Source organism: Hyaena hyaena, unplaced genomic scaffold, assembly GCF_003009895.1.
Source record: "Hyaena hyaena isolate Hyena2069 unplaced genomic scaffold, ASM300989v1 scaffold_905, whole genome shotgun sequence".
Classification (NCBI taxonomy): domain Eukaryota; kingdom Metazoa; phylum Chordata; class Mammalia; order Carnivora; family Hyaenidae; genus Hyaena; species Hyaena hyaena.
In genome coordinates, this window is record NW_024081539.1 from 630,451 (window position 1) to 655,780 (window position 25,330).

Genomic DNA, 25,330 nt, shown 5'->3' on the forward strand with positions numbered 1-25,330 from the left:
GGCCTATCACTATTCTTTTAGGACCAGGCAACATTGGTGGTGAGACATCCCTGGCCCTCTGGGACTCGCTAACCACCCTTTTCATGAATTTCCAAAATGTGGTGTAGTTTCTATGTTCACCATATTATGAGACCATACTGTTTTCATACTTAAGTCCACGGGACCCATAAACAGTTTATCAGAAATATACTTCGGATCTATTTTTCTAGTGATAAAGTAGCTAGTACCTGATACTGGGTATATTATCTTACTGAAAAATATTTTGTCCATGGGAATTCAATTATCCTTTGCTAAGAAACTCAAAAGTGTATCTACTACATTCAGTGCCTATTATGACAATGGCTAATTCAACTAAAAAATTATCTCATAACTCAAATCTTTAGAAATATATTATTTAGGTAACATATGTTTGGCATCTCAAAATAAACATGATAGTACTTGGTAAAACAATTCTTTTTTTTTTTTTTTGGAAAATCTCCTTGATATTTCTAGAAGTCAGGAGTTGAACTTAAAGCAAAATCAAATATGAACTTTTATTATATTGCTATTTTCTAAGAATTATGCCCCAAACTCCCATATGAAGTTAATGAGGGTAAATAAACTTCATTAAGGGATTGGAAAAGGGGGAAACGATCTCAATCACTCCAGAAGTGTGACTCTTAAGCTTATGGATCTTGCAAAAACTTTTCCTTCTGGTGGTTAGACTGAGCCCAAACTGTGTGTACAGATATTTTTAAAGGTGAGAGAATGTACTCACATGAAACCTGGGCCAAGGAAAGACACGCATACCTGTTGGGGTCTTGCAGCAAATCTACCGCTTCTCTCAGCTGTTCAATCATTGCTATATCCACGTCCTGGTCTTTGGATGAACTTATTCTGCAGCATGAACCAAGCATAAGAATGAAAATGATTACTAGGACATGGATATTATCTAGATTCTTAAGAGCACACTTTAAGAAACACATCTAACATATAAAAGTTATTTTGACAAAGTCCACATTATAATGATCATGGGTCAGTACCCTGCAGAGTGGATCGCCAGAGTGTGGTGGAAATGGAGCTACTGGGTGGGAGAAGGCTGGCTCTGCTATAAAACAGCAGCTCACACAGTCTCAATGCCCGCAGGCCTGCATCTGCTCCTCTATAAAATCAAGGCAATGTACTCTCTGGGTGGTTCCCCCCACCCCGTGCTTTCCTGAGCCCCGAGGGGGATGCACAGGGGTGCCCCGATGTAGCAGGTCTACACTACTTTTGCCTCTCCCAACTCCAGTGCAACCAGTATAGCTTCGTTTTATTGCTTTCATACAATATGAGATTTCACTTTGGGATAGTGGTTCTCAGTGTTGGCTGTTTATGCAGCAAGATCATTTGTGACACTTAAAAAAAAAAAAAAGCCAAGCCAGATACTGGGGCTCCACAGTCACGGTTAAGAACAATAAATAGAAGATTCAGAATGGGGCTTCCTAAGTTTTATACACAGTTGACCCTTGAACAACACAGGTTGAAGTGCACAGGTTCACTTATACATGGTTTTTTTTTTCTTCAATAAATATATTGGAAAATGTTTTAGAGATTTGCAGCAATTTGAAAAAATTCACTGCTGAAATGCATTGCCTAGAAACACTAAGAAAGTTCAGACAAAGTTAGGTTTGTAAGAACATGGCATATATACACATATAACACATATAACATACAAAATATATGTGAATCAACTATGTTATTGTTGAGTCTTCTGGTCAACGGTAGGTTTTAGTAGTAAAATTTTAGGGGGAGTTAAAAATTATATACAGGTTTTGACTTTGCCAGGGGTTGGTGCGCCAATCCCTGCATTGTTCCAGGGTCTACTGTAGTTTAAAAGAACACTCTCCCTATGAAATCTCTTCCCTATAATTCTTTGATTCTATAATCAAGCTAGCCCTCCTTGATATTACAGAAATATACTCTTTGAATAGCTGATCATACTGGACAGTGATGTGAAAGGTACTTAGCAATGTTTTTAAAGGTCAAGAGAAATTTGATCATGGTTACTGTTCTCCACTGCAGAATATGAGCCAATGTGTTTCTGTATCTGTAAGTGGACAAGCTTTTTAATGATATAGTGAAGACTCACTAAGGGGGAGTCCTCCATAAGATATGAAGGAAGGTCCAGGCCCACATGCCATGTCATGGAAAACAAAAGCCTGGGAACCAAAAATCTACTGTATGCCACATGGTCCAAATTCAATTCCCCTGGAGGGGGTTCATCATATGATGACTCAGGCCCTCCCCGGTAAAGCTGGCTAAGTAAATCTTTAGGTGCAATAGAGTTGAAGGGATATCCATGTGATGTGAGATTCCTTGGGTTCAATGCCAGCCCTTTGCGACCCTGAGGCAAGATAATCAATCTCTGTGCCTCAGTTTTGTCATATGTGAAATGGGGGACAATAATAGAACTTATCTCATAGGATTGGTGTAAAGATGAAATGAGTTACTACCTATGAAGTACTCAGAACAGTGCCTAGCATGGAGTGTTTAATAAATGTTAGCCATTACAATTGTGAGACATAAGACCAGGACATGAGAGGTTATGGTTTTCTCAGATCTTGAACCTGAAGGCTGGGTAAAGGGTGACTGGGACTACATATTGTTCTGGTCCGGCTGTTGGTTCCTTCAGACAAATGGTAGTAAGCTAGAATCTCCACTGTAGAAATTTTATCTAATCTCCTGAATTACATTTTTTTAAAATATTTTTATTTATTTCTAGGAGAGAGAGAGAGAGACAGCGTGAGCAGGGGAGGGTCAGAGAGAGAGGGAGATACAGACTCTGAAATAGGCTCCAGGCTCTGAGCTGGCAGTCAGCACAGAGCCCGACGTGGGGCTCGAACCCACGAACCGCGAGATCATGACCTAAGCGAAAGTCGGACGCTTAACCGACTAAGCCACCCAGGCGACCCCCCTGAATTACATTCTATCCACAGCCTCCAATCAGATGAAACTCAAGGCCAGGGAAGAGGTGTGACCTTGCATCTTAATATCCCAATACCATGACAATAAGCATCTGACAAAGAAAAACCTATCAGTAGGTTTTTCTGTCTTATCAATGAAAAGAAAAACTTATCAATATCGTTGGGTGAGAATATAGGCTTACCCAAAGTAAAGCAGGCCAAAATTCTATCATTACAGGGCTGCCATCTGCTTGAACCATGGACTTTACAGGTAGCTCATAACCAGGCCCTGGGTACTCACATTCCCTCAGACTGCCAGTGCGTGTCCTCTTCTATCCGTAACAGTTCTTCACAGTCCCCAGTCCTATCCTGTGGACAGAACATATGGGGCGTCTGAGAGCCACTGGCTATCAACAGTCAACAGCCAAACCCTGCCCTCATCCATGTTCACAGGAGCATTATTCACAACAGCCAAAAGGTGGAAACAATCCAAATGTCCATCTACAGATAAATGGATAGACAAAATATGGTCTATACATACAATGGAATGTCATCGAGCCTTCAAAAGGAAGTCCTGATGTGCTACACCACAGTGAAACTTCAAGATATTATGCTCAGCGAAGTAACAAGAAGCCAAATACTGGATGATTCCACTTAGATGAGGTACTTGGAGTCATCACCCAGAGAGACAGAAAGCAGAATGGTGACTCCCAAGGGAGAGGGGAGGAGGGAATAGAAATTACAGCTAAATGGGTTCAGAGTCTCACTCTTACCAGATAAAAAGGGTTCTGGGGATGGATGGTGGTGATGGCTGCAAACAGTCTGAATATTCACCACTGAACAGTACACTCAAAAATGGCTAAAATGGTTAAGTTTAATGTTATGGATATTTTACCACAATTAAAAATTAAATGAAAGAAAAGGGACCTGACCCAGGACCACAATACCTATTAACCTAGAGTCAGAAATGGAAAGCTTAACTGTATTTCTTATTGCCCTCTTAGCACTTCTTGATGTTGACAGATTCCTCCATTAGTTGGGCTCGTCAGTTACATGAGAATATGTATTCTACTGTTGGTGAGACAAGGGGTGTGTGTGTGTGTGTGTGTGTGTGTGTGTGTGTGAGTGTGTGTGTGTGTTCTTGGGAAAAATGTATAAAACAGTTAACAACAGAAAATGCCTCAGAGTGACCTTTCCAGAAAGAGAAGACATCCATTTCCAGATTTAAAAAATCTCCACTTTTCTCTTTTTACAACGGACATACTTCCAAGAAAAGTATTCACCTAGGATTTATTGAAAAGAATGTGAATCTTTGTCCATGTTAACTTTTACTAGATGGTAATGGTAATTTTATTACATTTGCTAACTTATTCTGATGCACTGAGCAGTGGAAAGAGCCAAGCGATGACTGAATATGAAAGAAAATCAGACAAATTTACAGGCAAACAGAGAAGTATGTGTACCAGGGACCAGCTCCTAACATCAGAAAATAGACACCCCAAACACTGAGAAGATGTTCTATGTTATAAAAACCAAAGGAAACTGGCAGCACATTGGCATTTAAGGTGACAGACTGGTAACCTTGAACTTAAATTAAATGTTAAGGTGCCAAACAGAAGAAGATGAAAAAAAAAATCAATTGATACTCAACTTGCCTTAATATAAGTTATAAATTCTGAACGGAGAACATCTGTTCCATCAGTAAATTGGTCTCTTTCTTCTCCTGAGTTGTCGTTGTCACCCAGAAGGGAAGGCTCTGTTTGAAATTCCTGATGAAAGTCCCCTATCAGGAAAATACAGAGAAAGACAAAAAGATGGCTCCATGAAGGGATGAGAAAAACACAGATGACCCTCAAATGCCATCTATTTCAGTCTCCTCCCTGATCTCTTGTAGAGGTCTATGAGTCACTTTACTTCTCTTTTCCCTGAAGGGTATGAGGAAAAGATGAATAAAGAAAGAAAAAGAGGGGTAAAATTAAAAGAAATGGAAAGCCCCCAAAACGAACTGGAAAGTCAATGCCCTTTCATGGCTTAGTCCCTTATGAAAGAAATGAAATCTCCTCTAACTTTCTTAAGAGACAGAGGAAAGAAAGCATGAAAGAGGCAAAAGGAACAGCAAGCAGTTCTCTTTTCCCTGATCTGGAAACTAAACCAAGTAGGGCCACCTTTAAGGACTCCTACCTAGCAGAATACCCATTTCTAGAACAGAGAGGGAAAAACTCACTGGTAACAAATTACAGAATTCTTTTATTTTCAAGGTTTGCCTAAAACACTACCTCCTATACTGAATAATGTTATAAAGGTGATCTAATAAAATGGCAGTTATATTCTTGCATAAAGTATACAGTGATTTTTTTGGAGAATATATGGTTCCAATCATAACCTCAGATAAATATAATGCTAAACTTATGTGCTAAACTAAAAACATGTGAAGGTATAAAGTGAAAGCAAACATTAGTTGGTTCACACAGCTCTCCTATCACTACTGAGGGCATGTTCAAACTATTAGAGATAATCTGTATATTAATCTCGTCCTATATTATTCATATACCATGAAATCATCTCTGCCACAAACCAGTAAACACTAAATTTTAGGATTTCCTTTAAAAGTCATTGAAAAAAATAGGAGCAGTAAAAAATAAAAAAACAAAAACAAACAAACAAAAAAACAACCACCACCAAAACCCTACCCTAATGTAATCAACTGAGCACTTCTCACCAACTTATGAAATAGAGTGCATCCGGATTTTTAAGGCATGCAGGACATAAGTGCTTAGTGATCATTTGATAATTATTAGAGAAACACCGAACTTTAGAGCTACAGAAAACCCTAGGTAATTAGGTAATTAGATATTACCTAACCTAATTATCCCACTTATAGGTAAGAGAATTAAGTTCAATTATCTTGTCCAAAGTCAAGTGGATTCCTAGGCACATGTCTCAACCACACATGAGGTTAGAAGTGGCCATGTATCCAAGCCTAGCTTGTAAGAGATGGGCACTCCTGGGCCCAGCCCCTTAAAAACCTCTTGAGAGCAAAGCTCTGCGTTTAGCTCTTTTCTGCCCTAAAACAGCACCTGGAAACTTTGGAAGTCTTGTGTGGAATCTCAGAAAGAACACAGCTTGGGACTTTGAATCACTGCTTGCAGGGGAGTTGCCTGCCAATCACTACCTCTCATGTAGACTGGATTTGGATCATGTTAAGCCAGTGAGATTTGGGGATTTTATGTGCTACCACAACTGGTGTTGCCTAATAAATCTATATGTCAATAGTTTCTTTCCAAGAGAGGATTTAAAGACTGTTATATAAATCTTCAAAATGTGAACAACTTTACTGCTGGCTAGCTGTGTGATCACTGGCAAGTTACTCAAACTCTTTGGGCCTTGGTTTCCTCACCTATAAAATGGAAATGATTAAAATATCCATTTCAGAGTTCTGAATTTTTAATGAGATCACGTTCATAGGTTAGCACAGAGCCTGGTGCTCAGGAAATGCTTAATTAGCATTAGCTGTTATCATGGCCCTATTGGTATAGATTGTAAACATAGCATTTGAAACTTAAAAGCAAACACTTTCTCCTCTATCTTTCATTGTCAAACCTTTAACTGGGCTAAGGCGATGGCATGAGTCCTCCTTGACGATCTGTTCTTCTTCCATGATATTTGACATTGGCACGTTGAGGCTAACCATGTCTTCATCAGAAGGCTAGAAAGAAACAGTGCACTGCTTCATTCCAGGGACAAGTGTTATCAATGTAGATTAATAGAATGCTATGTGATAAAAAAAAAATACTGTGATTTTCAAACACATAATATGGAGTAAAAGATGCCACATACAAAGCACAATTCCACTTATGAAAGTTCAAAAGCCAGCAAAACTAATCCATGGTGTCTGAAGTTAGGATAGTGGCTACTCTTGGCTTGGGAGGGTGGGCATGTGAGTGGGCTTTCTGGGATGCTGGTAAAGCTCTGTTTCTTGAACTGGCAGCTGGTAATACGGGTGTGTTCACTTTGTCAAAAGTCACTGAGTTAACACTCAAGTGTTTCTCTGTACATATGTTTTGAGCTAAAATTTTGTCAGGTGACTGATGGCATTTTCCAACCTAAGAGCAATAGTCAGAGCACTAAGAAGGACTGTGTAATACCTGACAGAACAAAGGAGTAATTGTAAATAGATATATAGTGTGATATCGTAAATATTGTTAATATCATAATGGCCCAAAGTCTAACCAACCGTTGTAACAGCAATGGTACTCTGAGACCAATTCCCCAAACTACATTGAGGTTTCATGCAGCTAGTCACAAAAAAGCAGGCAATCTATGGAGGAAGCTGAGTGACTCAGTTGGTTAAGTGTCTGACTTCGGCTCAGGTCATGATCTCTAGGTTCATGGGTTTGAGCCCCATGTTGGGCTCCGTGCTGCCAGCTCGGAGCCTGGAGCCTGCTTTGGGTTCTGTGTGTGTGTGTGTGTCTCTCTCTCTGCCCCTCCCCAACTTGTACTCTGTCTCTCTCTCACCAAAATAAATCAACATTAAAAAAAAATTTTTTTTAAAGCAGGCAATATCTGTGACAATATCTCATGTATTTACAGTGCATCTTTTGTACAACATTAAGCTTTGGCTTATTTCCTTGTTTCAGGCTGAGGAATACAGGAATTTAGACTGAATCAAATATATAAAAGTGTTGAATAACTGTAGTACTCAAAAGGACATTTTTTCTGTGCAATTTTCAGAGTAAAGCTTCAGTTTAGTAATCAAAGTAAGTTGTCTCGGGGGGGAGGGGGGCTTGTTTCCTATACTAGCTGATGAAGTTTATTCAGATAATCTAGGATTTGATCACAAATGAAATACGGAGCCTCACTGACTCTCCTGTGTCTCCATTTTAGTGCTCCTATTTAGTAAAAAGCTTTCCAAATCACAGAGATCACGAACCTCCACAGAACACATTTCAGGGACCTGTGGGCTGTTCCTCAATTCTTGAAGCCCTGACTTTCAGGATAGCGTTTGCTTACTTTTGGACACGTGCACAAATTGTTTGGAAACTGGTACAAAACAAGTGTGCATTTCATCCAGTAAACAGATATTCATTCAGCTGCCAATTTTTTTTTGCATGTTTATCTTGAGGAAAACACGTTTTAAACTTCTTAGAGACAAATGCTAAATCACTCAGACAATGGTAACAGCCAAAGGAGTGAGATGTGCTTTCCAAAGGCCACCAGGAGACAGAAGTGGGGAGGAAGATAAACTTAACGTGGTAAGTGGTGAGACTACAACATAGTTGCCAAGCAAAGTGAAAAGTGAAAGCTACACAGAGAAGTCACAGTGCTTTTCCTTCTACAAAACAAATTTCTTTGAGGTGTTCTCAGGTAATGAGGCTATAATGTGAGATTAAAAAAAAAAAAAAAAGGCCAAAGGGAAGATTTGTGCACTCACTACTGTCAAATACAAAATCCTTTCTGTGGTCCTTCCTTCCACCCTTCTCCTATCTTGACAACTTAGCAAAATTCCAAAGATATGCATCTAGTTAAAAGGGACAGAATAAACTCTTGGCCTCCTTTTTGAATGATATTAGCCTCCTACTTGTATTAAATGAGAACAAAAGGATAATGAGGTTCTTTGTGTGATGTTTTATTAATGAACTTAATTATCCTTAAAAAATGGATAAAGGATAAAGCAGAGTCTGTTTTAACTTCATAGAAAATAAGCTTAGGGTGAGTAATTTCTGAAACAATGGGACATTTCAGGGGACTTATGAGTTTTAATAAAGCTAAGGGGGTTGAATTAAATACAACTTATAAAGCAATGTGTTGAGTATTTTCTCCCCAAGGGAACCACAGGAAACTATTCATGTGGCTTCATAAGAGTAATTTTCTTTTATTGAAATTGGCTTTCTTTTTCTGCCTACAAACTCCTTTCAAAATGTTCTGTATTAGAAAGGTTTTAAGGTATCCGAATGTTTTAATACATTGCTTTATAAAGCATTTTGTAGAAAATAAAATGCAACATCTTAGCTACATATTAACCCTCAAACATCTGAAGAGAACAGGTAAAAGGCATTTTTCTTGGAGTCACACAGAGTACAAAGGAGAACTCCTTAAATGGAGTGACTAGCCTATTAATTACATTTTCAAAGGGGAGAATTATATTTCAAAACTCAATAACCACAAAATCTCAATGAATTTCCTCAAAAGGGAAGACTGATCATACATCCATTCCCTACTCCAGCTGTCCCTTCTAGCTCCCTGGCTCAAGAAACCCCATTTAATGGTATATTGGTGAAAGATTTGGGGGAATCTAACTATAAATGGGATAAATGTAATAAATGAACTCTGTAACCACTTTAGGAAGCTCTAGTGTGGCTTCTTAGCTTACAAGTAACCAAACTTTTATCCAATTGTCTGAAAAAAACACAAACGAAGACTTTTGGGAAAACAATCATTGCTATAAAAATTAGGGCTACTTAAAATTGCACTTTGTGTGAGTAAACTGTTAAAATGCAATGGACATTTGGCTCCTTAACATCTATGCATGCAAATAAGTTTTTTCCTAAATTATTCTGTCATTTAGAAATAAACATTTATAAAAATGCCTCAAGGATACTTGCATACCACTCTTAGTCATTTCATAATATTTATGAAGTGTTCAAGAACATTCTAGGGGTGCCCGAGTGGCTCTGTCAGTTATGTGTCCGACTCTTGATTTAGGCTCAGGTCATGATCCTGCAGTTCATGGGATTGAGCCCTATGTCGAGCTCCAAGCTGACAGTGTAGAGCCTGCTTAGGATGCTTAGGATTCTTGATCTCCCTGCCTTCAGTGCCTCCCTGGCTCATGTGTGCACACATGTGTGCATTCTCTCTCCCTCCCTCTCTCTCTCCCTTAAATAAACTTTAAGAAAAAAAAGAATATTCTAGGTAATGTCAGGAGTGTGGTGGGAGGGGAATGACATAGGAACTCTACCCTTGAGACTTTTACAAAATACTAAAGATGCAGAAAAAGCTAATCGCAGCTCATATTTCCATAACACTTAGAGAATTTCAAATCACTATCACAAACATAATCACACCTTCTCACATAGATGCATTAACGCCCTTTACCACAGAGGAGTTCAGGAATGCAGGCAAATTTAGCGAGAAGCACAGAAGGAAAAACATCTCATCACGAACTTTACCTCTGTGGCAGATAAACGCTTGTCTCCATTATCACTTCCTACGCCCGAATCAGAATCCTTCTTGCTGGGATAGATATCATCGGTATGGAATCCATTTGGAAAAAATTGAAATCACAAAGTTCACAACAAGATACATTAATTTATAGTCAAGTAATGACTTTGCTATACAAATTTTATATTACCATAAGGGAACGAATCGGCCCAATATTAAAGAAAGTTAAGACAAGGGCCTCATGAAAATCAGATACTCTGTTTAAGCAGAAGATAAATTCTGTGTTCATGGTTCCATAAGTTCATACTCTAATCAAGGAGCCTGCTCTTTGAAAAAAAGCAGTGTATGAAAAAGCAAAAACTACCTAATTGCTTTTATCTTTTATGTTAAAAGAGGCTTTTTCCTCTTATATGGTTACTCTCAGTAATTTTATAAGCTTTTTACCCAGTGACTAAATAAATTTGATGTTTATAAAAGTAAAATAATGAATACATATTTTAAGCATTATATAAAGCTACCATTAGGGTAGCCTGAGATTTTAAGTCACCATCGTTACTTTTTTAGTAAAAAGTTAAGGACAGGTCTCTGCAGTGAAGACCTCTCAAAACAATCTGTGTTTCTATACATGTTTTCCGCGTGGGAATTTTGTTCTCTAAAAATTTAAGGCCCAACTGATGCCACAAAAAGGCCAAGGGCATGTGAAAGGATTCTAACACTTCCGTTCTAAACAGGAAATGGCAAAAATCACGCACACTGCATTTTTAAAAGACAATCACAAAACAAAACCTGTAGTGTTTCTTAACAATGTCCTAGAGGCATATTAAAAATTAATAATTTTTTAAAAAAAGCATGCCTGAGCCTGTATGGCTGTTTTAACTGACAAGTAAAAAATACCCATATTTATATTATGGATTGCGTTTATAAAGATATATATACATATATATGCATTATAACATACACAGACAGTACTCAGGAAAAGCTGATTATTGATTAGAACAGGGAAGGTTAAGATTTGCACGATGCTGAAAGGTTATCAACACCATAAATCTGCATCGGTTAAGAGAGACGAAGGGCTGTTTTGGAGTTACCTACCCAGTGCACTTTGGCCTAAACAAACAGGGGCTTTGAGTGACTGCAGTGACACCCACCTGTCTTCCACTTGCTGGTGTAAATGTGGCCTCTCCATTGTGTGGAGATAGAGGGAGTCGGTTGTCTTCATCTGACATGCTTGTATGCTCAGATACTTGAATATGTGCACTTTGCCCTTGGTGCAAATCTATGGAGAAATTAGTAACACACATTTGTTTTCTAATGGCAAAACAAAATGTAAAGACTAGACATCTGATTGTATATTTTCATTTCAAATAACATTTTAACAATACACACCTAGTTTAGCTTCTCCAAAACATATGAGAATTTAGGCATCATTTCTTCCAAATCCGACTTTGAATAGAAAACTAACCGAAATGAGTTTAAGTCCAAATACTAAAAAAGGATAGAGGTCAGATAACCGATGGAGTAACATTCCAGTCCTGGAAGCATTCACTCTGTTCCCACATGGTTTAATAGCTAAATTTGAAACTTATCTCTGAATAACCAACAGTCATGTTTGGAAATGTTCAAACTCCATTTCGCAGCTCACATTAACGTAAGGAATATATTACTCCTTGAGTCTAAGCCACAGGCTCCATGAAGGAGTTTCCAATGTGCATACAAATGCCAACACCTGCAATTCTGGGATTGCAGCAGTCAGGACAGTAAACACACTCTATGCAGCAGAAGACACCTTTCTGTAGTCGGATTCACCCAAGGTTTCATCTTTCAGAGATTGTGATCATGGCTAAAACAACGTGAATTCAGCAGACTATCAGAAGCCCAGCTCTGCTGAGAGTTGCCTCCCCACCCCACCCCATTGACAGCATTTGCCCCCGTGAAACAGCTTTGCTGGCGTCCCTCACCTGTGCTGGAGGAGACTGCAAAGGGTTGTTCTCAAGTAGCAATACCTGCAGCTGTTTCATCTCTCTAAAACAAATGGGAATCACGAGCACTTTATTGCAGGAAAAGTCAAACTTTACCAAGGGAAGCTCGACTAGTTCTAAAGAATAGGAAAAAAAAAAAAAAGAAAGAAAAAGAACAATTTCAGAAAGCAACGAGATCAAATGGCTAAACATTAAAATTAATTTTCTGCTTACAAGGAAAACTTTCATTTAGCATAACTGAAATAAGTTATCAGGAATATGCATCAGGAATTGCATAAATAAGCATCAGGAATATGTCTATGTGTATAAAATATTTTACTAAAGGGGAGGAGAAATCTTTCATTGGGAGCACAATAATTTTAAATTGTTGGTAGTTCAGATAGAGGCTGGGCACACTTGACATTTACAATATCTATTGTTCAGAAAGGTCTCTCTTCCAGCAAAACAATCACGTAAGCCACACCACATAGGTCATGTTTATATTTTAACTTCAACTGCTAGCACATGAACAATGTGCTAATTACGAAATATTCTTATCCAGTCAATGTATCTGGGCTGGCATAACCTCAGAACTAGTTACAAGAAATATGTTCATGGTTTTTTTAATTCCACTTTAAAAACGAAATTCTATCTAATTTGGAATTTTGCAATGGACCCTGTAATCCTGATTTGATGAGGCTCAATTCTGCTGCTTTTTAAAAAGTCTTCTGGAGCTCTGCAAACAAGACAGAACATTATATTTAGCTTAGAATCCCCACCCAGTGGCACAGTAAACACTCAGTAATTTCAGGCATTCCAACCGACATTGGCAGCTGCAAGGAATGGAGTCAAATATATTCCATCGAGCAAAGAGGCTGAGCAACACCAGACATGTAGACACGGGACAAACCACCACGATCTCTGGGTGAGACACTCTAGTGGGGTCGTGGCAGAAGGGGCCTCGCCACGTTCGTTATAGGACCTGATAAGGGGTGAAATACGGTGCTTTGGAAGACACAAGGAGTTTCAAAGTGGAGGATGGGCAGGCCCCAGATGAGGTGACCTGCAGCGAGAATTAACAGAATTCCTCTCCTCCTCCCAGTAGGCCCTAGGGTTTTCACTTTACTCAGCTATGCCACTTCAAGTTCCACAAACAAAGATGCTCTTAGCAACCCGTATCTCTTCTATTCACTCCAATCTGGGCGTGTCAGGGACTTTCCTTGTTTCATGCCTTAGTGAATTACTGTGTATTTTAAAAAGGAGTCAAGAGGCTCAAGCGCTAGAACAGAGGGAGAAGAGCATCCGACTTAGCAGGTCCCGAGCTCAGCTCCTGACAGGCGGCTGAGGAAGTGTAGTTTGTAAACTGCCCTGAATAATTCACTGCCCAAACCCAGTCGGCACCCCCTACCCCCAAGAGCAGGGTAAGCGACTTGCCTCACCCCCTACCAGTCCTGGAGGTTGCCTTGATGGAGGCTCTGCGAGCACAGGAAGGTGCAGGAGAGAGGGAGGAGGGGAACGTGGAAGACAGCCTGGAATCAAGAAAGTCAAAGGAAAAGGGAAAGTAAGATCTCTTTCACTTCGCAGCTTATTTCTAAAAGAGGAGTAAGAATTAGAGAGATTTATAAAACAAAGGGAATACCCCCTTGCTGCTCCCGTAGTGATATTCATCCATCTCTGAGACGGTTAATTTTACTCACTAAACTTAGGTTGACAAATTAGTAGCAAAATGTAACTGGACTCTGGATCTTCAGCAACTCTTTGCCACTGAAAATGAAGACTTTTAAGTTAAGACTGAGGGCTAAGTTTCTGGAAGACAGAGCAGAAAGGGGAGGAGAGGCAACCTAAATAAATAAGGTAAAGTAAGAATGGTTTTTATAATGACTATTTCCTTTAGTTGCAGTTTGGGACACAATTACCATCTTAGTTTCAGAAAATGAGAGCCTGGCAGTTTCACAACAAGAAAACAGGGGGCCGGGGGGGAGAAGAAAGTGATAACACCAGCCTAGACATGGTCAAAAGACACAGGGCAGAAAAAGGGGGTAAGAAAAAAATCCCAAGGAACCCTCTGTTGCAAAGAAAGTCAATGAGTGGCTCCTTTAATCTTAACTCTGTCCATTCAGGTCCTAGAAAACACAAAGTATGGTCTCCTCCCTGCAGTGTGTGCAGTAAAACCACGACAAAATTGATTGGGTAATTAGGCCACAGACGAGTTTTCCCTCCTCAGATTGAAAGCATATGGGGAGGGGTACTCAAAGAGGAAAAACAAGTAAATACGGAAAGTCTTTAAATTCACTGCCTGCAACACCATCAATGCTCTTTTGTTAATGGAATTCTCCGGAGTGAAGCAAAAAAGAAACTTGATATTCAGGAAGTTACTTAAAAAAAAAAAAAAAGATTTTCCAGTAAACTGAAGACTTAGCTTTGAGTATATATAAAAATATAAAACCTGAGAAAACATAATTATGAAAAGGATAGAAATTTGTAACTGATCTTCTCCAGGGAAAGGAATGCTTTTAAGATAGGAGCATAGAAGTGGGGAGAACAAACTGTGTAGACACACTTTTCACACGTTTCTGAACTACGATAGGCAACCATTCCATGGCTCCCTTACATTTTTCTTTTGAAAATGAGTTTGATTTGTAATGATTTGTCAATGATTAGCATGAGAGCTTAAATGTAAAGAAATGCTTCCTTTCATGCTATGAGAGGTGAAATGCTTACTAATGTTCATTTAGTAAGAGTTTCTCCCCTCACACTTGATCAAACCAAGAAAAACAGTGTCATCCCATCAAAATGGATTGGACAATGACAAAATGAAAAATCAATGTTTTTATACTAACGCATATCAAGTAATGAAGTAATACATCTTTGTGGTGAGATAGTTTCTAACTTCCTTCTTTAAAAATGCTTTTTAATATTTATTAAATACTTTTTTTTGAGAGACAGAGATAGAGTGTGCGTGGGGTAGGGTCAGAGAGAGGGAGACTGAATCCAAAGCAGGCTCCAGGCTCTGAGCTGTCAGCACAGAACTCGACGTGGGGCTGGAACCCACAAACTGTAAGATCATGAGCCTGAGCCAAAGTTGACGCTTAACCGACTGAGCCACCCAGATGCCCCATACTTTCCTTCTTTAAAAATGCACAAGAGGGGCACCTGGGTGGCTCAGTCGGTTAAGCGTCCGACTTCGGCTCAGGTCATGATCTCGCGGTTCGTGGATTCAAGTCCCGTTTCGGGCTCTGTGCTGACAGCTAGCTCAGAGCCTGTAGCCTGCTTCCGATTTTGTGTCTCTCTCTCTCTCTGACCCTCCCTTGCTCACAGTGTCTCTCTCTCTCAGAAATAAATTTAAAAAAACATTAAAAATATAAAAATAAAAGAATAAAAAATTTTAAAAAATGCACAAGAAAGGTGAAGATGGCAGGTAGGCACTCAAATGTACCATCCACATCCACCTCAAAAAGCACAGCACATTTGATAAAGTTCTTTCCCTTCCATGAGCTTCACTGGCTTGCCTTCAAGACAAAGATCAAAATGCAGAAAAAATCAGGCAGCTCTCAACTCACTGCAATAGTGTCAGATTAACCAAATGCTTTAGCTTTCCTTTCCACAAATATGCTCTCACTTTGAGTGATATTTAAACAAGTTTTTTTTAAATGTTTTTTTATGTTTGAGACAGAAAGGGAGACAAAGTGTGAGTGGGAGAAGGACAGAGAGAGAGGGAGACATGGAATTCTAAGCAGGCTGTCAACACAGAGGCCGATGTGGGGCTCGAACCCATGAACCATGAAATCACAATCTGAGCTGAAGCTGGATGCTTAACTGGCTTGAGGCACCCGGACGCCCCTGATGTATGTTTTTAAATGCATGTTTGAAATAGGGTAGGGGCACCTGGGTGGCTCAGTTGGTTAAGCCTCCGACTTCGGCTCAAGTCATGATCTCGCGGTTCGTGGGTTCAAGCCCCGCGTCAGGCTCTCTTCTGACAGCTAGCTCAGGGCCTGGAGCCTGTTTCAGATTCTGTGTCTCCCTCTCTCTCTGACCCTCCCCTGCTCACACTGTCTCTCTCTTTCAGAAATAATTAAAAATATATATTAAAAAAATAAGAAATAGGGTATGCCCAGTGGCCTTAAATGGAACAGATGGAAATGAATGCGATCTTTGAAAACCAGAGCATTCGGGAAAGCATTCAGTGTTCCACTACTCATCAACTCCTTCTGATTCAAGTCTGAGTAAGAATCCCAAAATATGAAATTCAGATCTGCCACCATCCGACACAGCTCCTTGTCAAAGTTCTTAATGATGCGCAATTTCTGGACAAATGTTATCTTTGTATTTGAGCTGAAAGACCATGTATCAGAGGGACAGCCTGGACAGGCCCACAGTTGCAGGGAAGGGTTTGCCCAGGTCCGGCTCCTGAGCAGGAATGTCAGGTGCTGAGGCTCTGAGATTCACTACAACTACCAGTGATGTTAGTCCACATACCACTTCAGCAGGGGCAGTGCCCTCACCTGAAACACAGATTCTGGACACAGAGGGGTGGTTCCCAACCAGTGCTACCAGACAGCCAAAGCCAGAAATCCTAACAGCTGGGTCTACAAGACCAAGCCTATCGCCCAGAGCGTTGGCTCAGTGTTCAAAAACATCACACATTCCACCAAAAACAACTCCTATTATGAATTGTGTGTCCTCAAATTTCCTATGTTATATTAGAGTCCTAATCCCCATGACCTCAGAATGTGATTGTATTTGGAGATAAGGACTTTAAAGGGGTAAGGAAGTCAAAATGAAGTCACCTGAGTGGGCCCCAACCCAACTGACTGTGTCCTTATAAGAAGAGGAGACTCGGGGCGCCTGGGTGGCTCAGCAGGTTAAGCATCTGATTTCGGTTCAGGTCATGATCTCATGGTTCATGAGTTCAAGCCCTGCATCAGGCTCTGTGCTGACAGCATGGAGCCTGGAGCCTGCTTTATTTGGATTCCGTGTCTCCCTCCCTCTTTGCCCCTCCCCACACACTCTGTTTCTCTCAGTCTCTCAAAAAATAAATAAACCTTAAGAAGATATTAGGACAGAGTCACAGAGGGGCGCCTGGGTGGCTCAGTCGGTTAAGCATCCGACTTCAGCTCAGGTCATGATCTCGCGGTTCATGGGTTGGAGCCCCATGTCGGGCTCTGTGCTGACAGCTAGCTCAGAGCCTGGAGCCTGTCTTCGGATTCTGTATTTCCCTCTCTCTCTGACCCTCCTCTCCTCATGCTGTCTCTATCTCCCTCTCAAAAATAAATAAAATGTTAAAAATTTTTAAAAAAGGACAGAGTCACAGAGGGAGGATGATGTAATGACACAGGGAGAAGACAGCCATCTGCAAGCCAAGGAGAGAGCTCTCAGAAGACATCTTTATCAGACTTCCAGCCTGAAGATCCGTGAGAAAGTAAATATCTGCTCTTTAAACCACTCAGTCTGCAGTACTTTGTTATGTGAGCCTGAGCAAACACACACACATACACACACACACACACACACACACACACAGACTTATACAGGGGAATGATGGTGCTGCTATACCCCTTGACTAAAATGAAAAGTTTTATATTAACTTTTCTGTCATCTGCATGTGAAACTCACAGAATTCATATTCAGATAATTAATGATTAATATTATTAGCTTTACACAAACATGACTAGACAAACTGCCTTCTTCACAAAAGTAAAACAAAAAAATGATAATAAATGTTTCCTGTTTTTATTCTTTTTTACCTTGTGGTAAAACTTTAAGGTAATTTCTTCTGACATTCAGTTCCCGTAGAGATTTCAACTGACCTATCTGCTGGGGCAGGGCTGTGATCTCGTTGCAGCTGACGTCCTGCATCAAAAGCAAAGGCAGAAATGATAAGCATCTTTTTCCAGGAAATCAAGCATTTCATGTGAAATCTCCTTAAGGAATTTACTTATTTATTTTAGAAGCCTTCACACCCAGCACGCTGCCCAACTTGGGGCTTGAACTCATGACCCTGAGATCAAGACCTGAGTTGAGATGAAGAGTCGGACACTTAACTGACCGAGCCACCCAGGTGCCCCTGTAAGGGATTTAGATGTGAGGACAACTACTCAAGTACTATCCTGATCTGGAGGTTTCTAGCCAAGGAAGACTCAGCACAGAGAAAAAAAGAAAGTACAGCATTTTGAACATTATCTGAGGAGAAAAAGAGAGAGGAAGGATGTTCAGAGCATTTGGGAGCTCCTTTGTCAGCCCTGTGCCTGCTGCATTCATGTGCTTCAGTCTCATTAATTCTCACCACGAGGGGCGCCCGGGTGGCTCAGTCCATTAAGTGTCGGACTACAGCTCAGGTCATGATCTCACAGTCTGTGAGTTCGAAGCCTGTGTTGGGCTCTGTGCTGTCAGCTTGGAACCTGGAGGCTGCTTTGGATTCCCTGTCTCCCTCTCTGTATGCCCCTCCCCCACTCACACTCTGTCTCTCTGTCTCAAAAATGAATAAATGTTAAAAAAGATTTTAATTCTCACCACGAACCCATAGGGCAGTATTAGCAGCTTAGTATTAACAATCAGGAAAATGAGGCTCTGGAAGGTTAAGTCAGGCATCCAGGGCAGTTGTGACTCAGAGCGAATGCCCGCCCACTGTTAAGCCACCATCCCACAGTACCCTGAAATAGAAGGTCACACATCCTACTTAACAAACACTCAGTGAAAAACTGTTTTTCTTTGACAGTGAAAAACTGTGACTATTAACGCATCTTTTGGATGCGCTATTTATTTAAAATGGAGTTATTACTGAAAGGCCGGAAACTGTGGACCTGAACACCTTTAAGAACATTTTCCAAGACTGTGGGGCATGCGGATTATGTCTTTTATGCACTGAAAGACAAATATCCTATTAACAGCTGACTGGAACCACCTCTGACACGTGCAAAATGAAAGCTATGACGTTTATAATCTTATCATTCTCCCCTAATCCCACTCTCCCGCTTTCTCTGGAAGCTCTGCTCAGCTCTCCACGCCCCCCACCTGAGCTTTCCACCCCCCGCCCCAGCTACTCTATTGTCCAGACCATCACTCTGTCTCACTGGACACTTTCATGGTCTCCTTGGTTGGTTCTGTACAGCAATCTGCTCCTCAGGTCCCGTCTTTCCCAGAGCTGCCAGAATGTGCGCATTTCACTGCATCATTTACCAACTTAGACATTTGCAACAGCGTCTCAGAAACCCACGGGGTGAAGTCCCCAACTCACCAGCACCAAGGGCCAGCAGCTACGGCTCAGATGGATTTTTCCAGCACCATCTCTCTGAAAACCCTTGCTTGCGACCCCAGGCCATGTAATTACCGACCGCAGCCGCCAGCATGTGCCAAGGGTTTTACAGTTCCAAACCTGTTCGGGCTCTTCCCTGTGTGGTGTACCCCTCCCCAATAGCGCCCTATTGTCCTTACATCCTTCAAGATGTAATTCAAGGCTCTCTCCTCTCTGAAACCTTTGTGGGGGTTTCCCCCACTCTTGCTCTCTGAACTAACACCCACGGAGAACAGCCACTCTTTCCTTGGTGCTCCTATGGATAATGTATTATCGTATTCGTGTGCGCACACATTTGCCCACCCTTAGAAGCCTGTGAACTCATAGATGGAAGTCACCGGCTCTCATTCACTCTATCTTCCGGTGCTACGCAGAATGCCAGGAATAAAGTAAGGGATCAGTAAGTGTTGGATGAAATTTCTGAGGCCCATTCATGTTGACACTCCAGATGCTGTGGCTCACTCTGCTTCACGGCTGGAACCGCAGGATGCTCCTGTGTACACCCCAATCCCTGGCACGTCCTGCTTGGAAACGCACAACCACAGATACACTGGGCTGGGAATGACCCCAGTGAGATCAGGTCTTTAAGTAGCTCACATCTGTTCTGAACTTGCAAAAACTTCCCCTTCCACTCCCCCTTTCAGAAGGCTGCAAAGCCTCACTGGAGAAATCGGTTTCACATTCAATGGTGAGAATTCACCATTAACCAGTCCCCTGAACCCCCAGGGCTCCTGTAAGAGCAGAATGCAGAACACAGAGGATAGCTGCCCTCTAATCTCTTCTCATCTAAATATCCTCTGGTGACCTGCTAATCTGTCAAGGTCATGAGGCTGCCAAATGAGTATCACTTGCTAAAGAGGAATAAAATCACTCCTGATAAAGGGAAAGAAGCAGGCCTCTGCAGAGGCTGCGAGTACACAGTGTGATCAGCCCACGGTACTGCACTGTGCTCAGCTGTCTGGCCGAGGGGAGGTGGCATGTGACAGACAGGCATGTAACAACGCTGGGTGTTCAACGGCATCACCCCTGGCCCAAAAAGTCACATAAAATTCCAGAAGAAGCATCCCTAGAGTTTAAAAACATAAACAAAAACCCACAAATCACATCAGTAGAGAAAAAGAAGTCTAAGGATAGAATTAGAAGGTCCAGAGAACTGTCCACTTTTAGCCCCTCAGGGTGTCAATAAATAGTTCTCCCTCTTTGCATGTATTTCCATGTACCAGAAGTAAAAAGTAAATGCTAACTTTTCCCAATTACTGTGGCATCTGATCAGTCACAAGTACCAACAACTTAAGCCTTTCAATGAAATCTTTATCTTTCTTTGCCTCAACCAAGTCACAAATAAGCAAGTACCCTTCCATTCCATTCTATTTAAAAATTTTTTTTAAATATTTATTCATTTTTGAGAGAGAGACAGACAGACAGAGCACAAGCAGGGGAGAGGCAAAGAGAGAGGGAGACACAGAATCTGTAGCAGGCTCCAGGCTCTGAGATATCAGCACAGAGCCTGACCTGGGGCTCGAACTCACAAACCGTGGATGCTCAATGGACTGAGCCACCCAGGCACCCCCCCGCCCCGCCCATTCTCTTTTAAGAGACCTGACACACACAGTATATAGGTAAGCCCTAGAAATATATAAGATTAAACTATTCTATTGGACTCACAGCCAGTCACAGTCACACTGGTGACAGCTGGCAGGTGTGTGGGGAGGGGGGAGTGGAGAGGGTCATGGGGAAAGAAACAGCAGGCATTTTCCATCTCTAGAGAGAAGTTATCTTACTGACATCTATAGTAAGTTTTTATAAGTCTGTGAATGACTGCACGAGAAAAACCCTTTTGCATTTTATAGGAATCACAGATTTCTGATATAAAACTGACAATTTTCAGAAATTTCAAAGACAGAATTCTTTAAAAAATCATTCTTTTAAGACAAAAAGAAGGAAGCAAAAGATAACAGATATATTTAGGCAGCTTATTCACAGCATAAAATCTCATTCAGTCTTATCCCATTAGGAGGTACTGTATTATACACTGTGCATTTTGTTTATCACCCTCTGGTTAGCCAGAAAGGGTATGCCATTTCCCTAAACATAAGGTAATTTTTTTCTAACATATATTTCTAACATAATGGCTTTATCAAGGAAAATCACCTCCCCTCAGCTATATTTAAATGCTTATTTAACCAGTAGGGAAAGCAGTTACCTAATTCACAGGAAAAAAAAAAATAATGATAAAGAGTTTTCTTTTAGATTTCCAAGACAGGACATCTGTAGACAATTAGAAACACAAAGTCCAATTGTCCATTCACATTTTGAAGGATGTATAGTGAAGATCAAAGTATTTTAGTAGTGTTCTTCTGTCTGTTATTTCCTATCCTGCCAAAATAATGAGGGGGAAATGCCCAGGAAGATCTAGCATGGAAGCAAGATAAATACTTTACACTATATAGGGGTGCCTGAGTGGCTCAGTCAATTAAGCATCCGACTTCAGCTCAAGTCATGATCTCACGGTTCCTGAGTTTGAGCCCTGCGTAGGGCTCTGTGCTGACAGCTCAGAACCTGGAGCCTGCTTAGGCTTCTGTGTTTCCCACTCCCCTCCCCTACTCACGTTCTGTCAGTCTGTCTCTCTCAAAAATAAATAAACATTAAAAAACAATTAAGAAATTAATTAAACACTAATTTAAAAGTTAAAAAAAGACTTCACACTATTGTATAATCAATATTATAGAATTATGCAAAACACTACTGCCTCCCAGTTACTGAACCTTGCTAAATTTTAAATAGGCTATGAATTTCATCACAAAAATAAAACCTCCCATGTCGTAATTAGCTGGGGAATGAGGAGGAGGAAAGAGAAGATAATAGTCTAAATGTTTTGGGATAAGATATTTCAGTTTAGAACATGTAAAAACATTATCTGTCTGTCCTCATTTAGCCTAAGGTATGTTTTTTTTAAATCTTGAGTTCATTTTAAAAAGAGAACATTTAAGAAAATAAAAGAATACTAATGCCTCACACTTCAGCATTTAAAAAAAATTTTTTTTAGTATTATATTAATATTAAGAGAGAGATAGAGACAGCATGAGCAGGGGAGGGTCAATGAGAGAGGGAGACACAGAATCTGTAGCAAGCCCCAGGTTCTGAGCTAGCTGTCAGCACAGAGCCCGACACGGGGCTCAAACCCATGGAACGTGAGCCGAAGTCAGACGCTTAACCAACTGAGACACCCAGGCGCCCCCTCACACTTCTGCATTTAGCTGTGAATTTACAAAGCTATGAATTCTGGATTCAGTGGCTTCTTAAAATAGTCAAATGAATCCCTTCCGAATTGTTTATTAGCCCCTGAACTATGTCTTAGAAAATAATTACTGCAAGCTTCAGTGAATCATATTGCCATATATTTACTGTTACAATATTGCAAATGTACAAGTAGGACAAAAAGAAATCATCATAAATATGTCATAAATATTTACTAATTCTATTCTTTTTCATATGGAAATGAATCTAATTATTATATAATAACATAAATACTCAAACTTAAGTTAAAGGACCAGCCAGTCCAATTTAGTCATTCAGATAAAAAATAATCAACAATTTTAACTATAATTTGAAATATACTTTTTTCCACCGATTTAATCCACATGTTTTTAAGTAACCAAAGGAAAAACTTTAGAGTCATTTTATGCCAGCCCTTCTGCGCAAGAATGGAAGTCTCTAGAAGTATTAAATGCACATTGGAGACTAATAGATCTTTGTTATTAAGTACAAATCATTAATTTACCTTCAGTATGTAAGAAACACAAGGATTTAAAACATCAGATTAAGTTCAGACATTATTATACTAGGTAATGTCCACTTTCAGAAAATAATATTATTGTAAAAAAGAAAGGTGATTTTTAAGGAGTAACCTCTAATGAAAACCAACACAAATCTGCATCAAGATGATCCTGGTTAGGGAAGATGCCCCGTGACACCAGGCCACCCTGCGGAACTGCACGCAGTATTCTCATAAGCTACCTTGATCTGACTCTCAGGTTTTCAAAAACCTAGCGTGGTCATGCCATTGCGTAAGTCATATATCTGTAATAAATCTAGCTCTTTGTGTAATTGAAGGGAATGTGAATATTCAGAGAGGAAATTCAAGCTATTAACTCCCATCAAGGGCTCATGCTCTTTTTTGGGGGGGAATGTGTATTGTATGATTTAATGTGTGACTTTAGGTAAATGTCTAAACCTCTCTGTGCCTATGTAAAAAGAATATTAGGAAGAGCCATTTATCACATCAGAAATAATGAAGAGACTGAAAAACAGATACTTAGCTTAGAAGTAATGTCGACTTCAATGTCTGTAGTCAGAATTTCTTTTTTTTTTTTTTAAGAAAAATCCATATGTTCATTTAAACTCAAAACTTTTTCAAGCAACCTCTGGTTTTATCACCTCCCAACACTTACTGAATGTCTCCTAGTATAAAACTCTGCACCACATCCTTCCACCCAATGCTCTTCAACAGGACAGATGGTAAACAAGCCATGGATTTCCAACCATCCCACAGAAACCAGAGGGGCTAGGAGGCATCTCCAAAGACTGTGAATGGAAACATGCTGATGGCAGACACGTGAATTAATGTCTCCACTATACCTAACTCAGAGGCTGGAATGTTATGTATGAAAATAACGAAGGAATTTTCCTCAGAACCAGGTCAATACATCCCGTGTCTATAGTCAATCCCTGAATTCAAACTCTCTACGTGAACAAACATTTTATGAAACGAGAGATGCCTAGTCAGAGCCAGGAAATGCACCGTTCCATCAGTGATTACTTGAGTCAGGTTGCAAGCTTTTCGGTGTAAGAGCAGGTTTCTGGATGAGTGATACTGTGTTTTCTCACAGCCGGAAGCCACGATTTTCGCACACTGCCTGAGTTGAGGAAAGACAGAACTGAAAGAAACCAAACAAGAGACAGACCATCTCTGGACCTCATTATGTCAGCATGTACAGGGAACCACGAGAAAAGTCAAGTTCATTGTGCTCTACCTTAGTGCATCTGTCTTCACAGCTGCCTGGTAATTATAACAGAAGGCATGCACATAGCATCTCAACATGTCTCAGCCTTCAGGTATGATTCGACAGTAAAAGAATCAGGTTTCCAAATGTTAATGTGGTTTAATGAGTACAACAGGGTTTAGTCAACACCAGCGCCGTCGACTGACCTTCCCAGCCTGGTTGTAGTTCGCTGCACTTCCAGTGTCTGGAAACTTGCAGACACTGGCCCGATTTTTCTAACATTCGTTCTCTGATTCACTCTCAACTGTTGTTTGCTGCCCCAACTTTAATGGGAAAACCACTGCAAGGTGAACCAGGAACTCAACAAACAAACTGCACAGGGCCCCTCTCCATGAGACACTAAACGATCCGGAAGAAGACCCAGCATGCACAGCTGTGGGGTGCTATTGAAAGGATTGGGGCTTTCACCACACAAAATTGGTTTTTACCCCAGTTCCAGCTCTTCAGAGTCCCACGGCTCTGGGTAAGTAATTCTGAAACTCAAACTTGTCTACACACTGTGGATATTATATCTACCTTGCTGGGTTATTGTCAAGATTATATGAAATAATCCATGTCATGTACCTAGCAGAGTACCTGGCATATAGCAGGTGCTCAGTACATGCTACTGCTTTATCTCTTTTTTTCTTACAGAAAGAACGCCCCGATACAAAGACTTATAAAACAATATCATATACAGCTACAGCTCTGAGAGTACCAGAGGTACAGAAGGAACTCAAAGTGGCCAAGAACCGAAAGTTCTAGCTCATGCCCATTACAAATGAGCCTGGAGGGGCCAGCTCCACAGTGCTAAGAGTACCTACATTCTCTTGCACATGAAACAGCACACAACTCTATCCTGGCATCTCGTGGATTCACAAAACGACGTCTCAGTAGGTGTTTCTTAATGCTTCTTCATTGAAGGAGCAACAATGGTGTTTCTTTGTTCTCTGCGCC

At 40.5% G+C, this 25,330-nt stretch overlaps 1 protein-coding gene across 1 annotated transcript in view; it reads right to left on the reverse strand.

Moving 5' to 3' along the window:
- The window catches only part of LRCH1 (leucine rich repeats and calponin homology domain containing 1), a 103,754-nt gene that overhangs the window by 45,117 nt on the left and 33,307 nt on the right, over window positions 1-25,330 (reverse strand). Inside the window, exons 3-10 of the mRNA XM_039220707.1 lie at window positions 17,785-17,890; window positions 12,041-12,177; window positions 11,231-11,358; window positions 10,091-10,154; window positions 6,525-6,630; window positions 4,580-4,707; window positions 3,226-3,293; window positions 790-876 (exon numbers count right to left, since the gene is read on the reverse strand). Of these exons, the coding sequence (XP_039076638.1) occupies window positions 790-876; window positions 3,226-3,293; window positions 4,580-4,707; window positions 6,525-6,630; window positions 10,091-10,154; window positions 11,231-11,358; window positions 12,041-12,177; window positions 17,785-17,890 (824 nt within the window). The remainder of the gene's footprint in view (window positions 1-789; window positions 877-3,225; window positions 3,294-4,579; window positions 4,708-6,524; window positions 6,631-10,090; window positions 10,155-11,230; window positions 11,359-12,040; window positions 12,178-17,784; window positions 17,891-25,330) is intronic.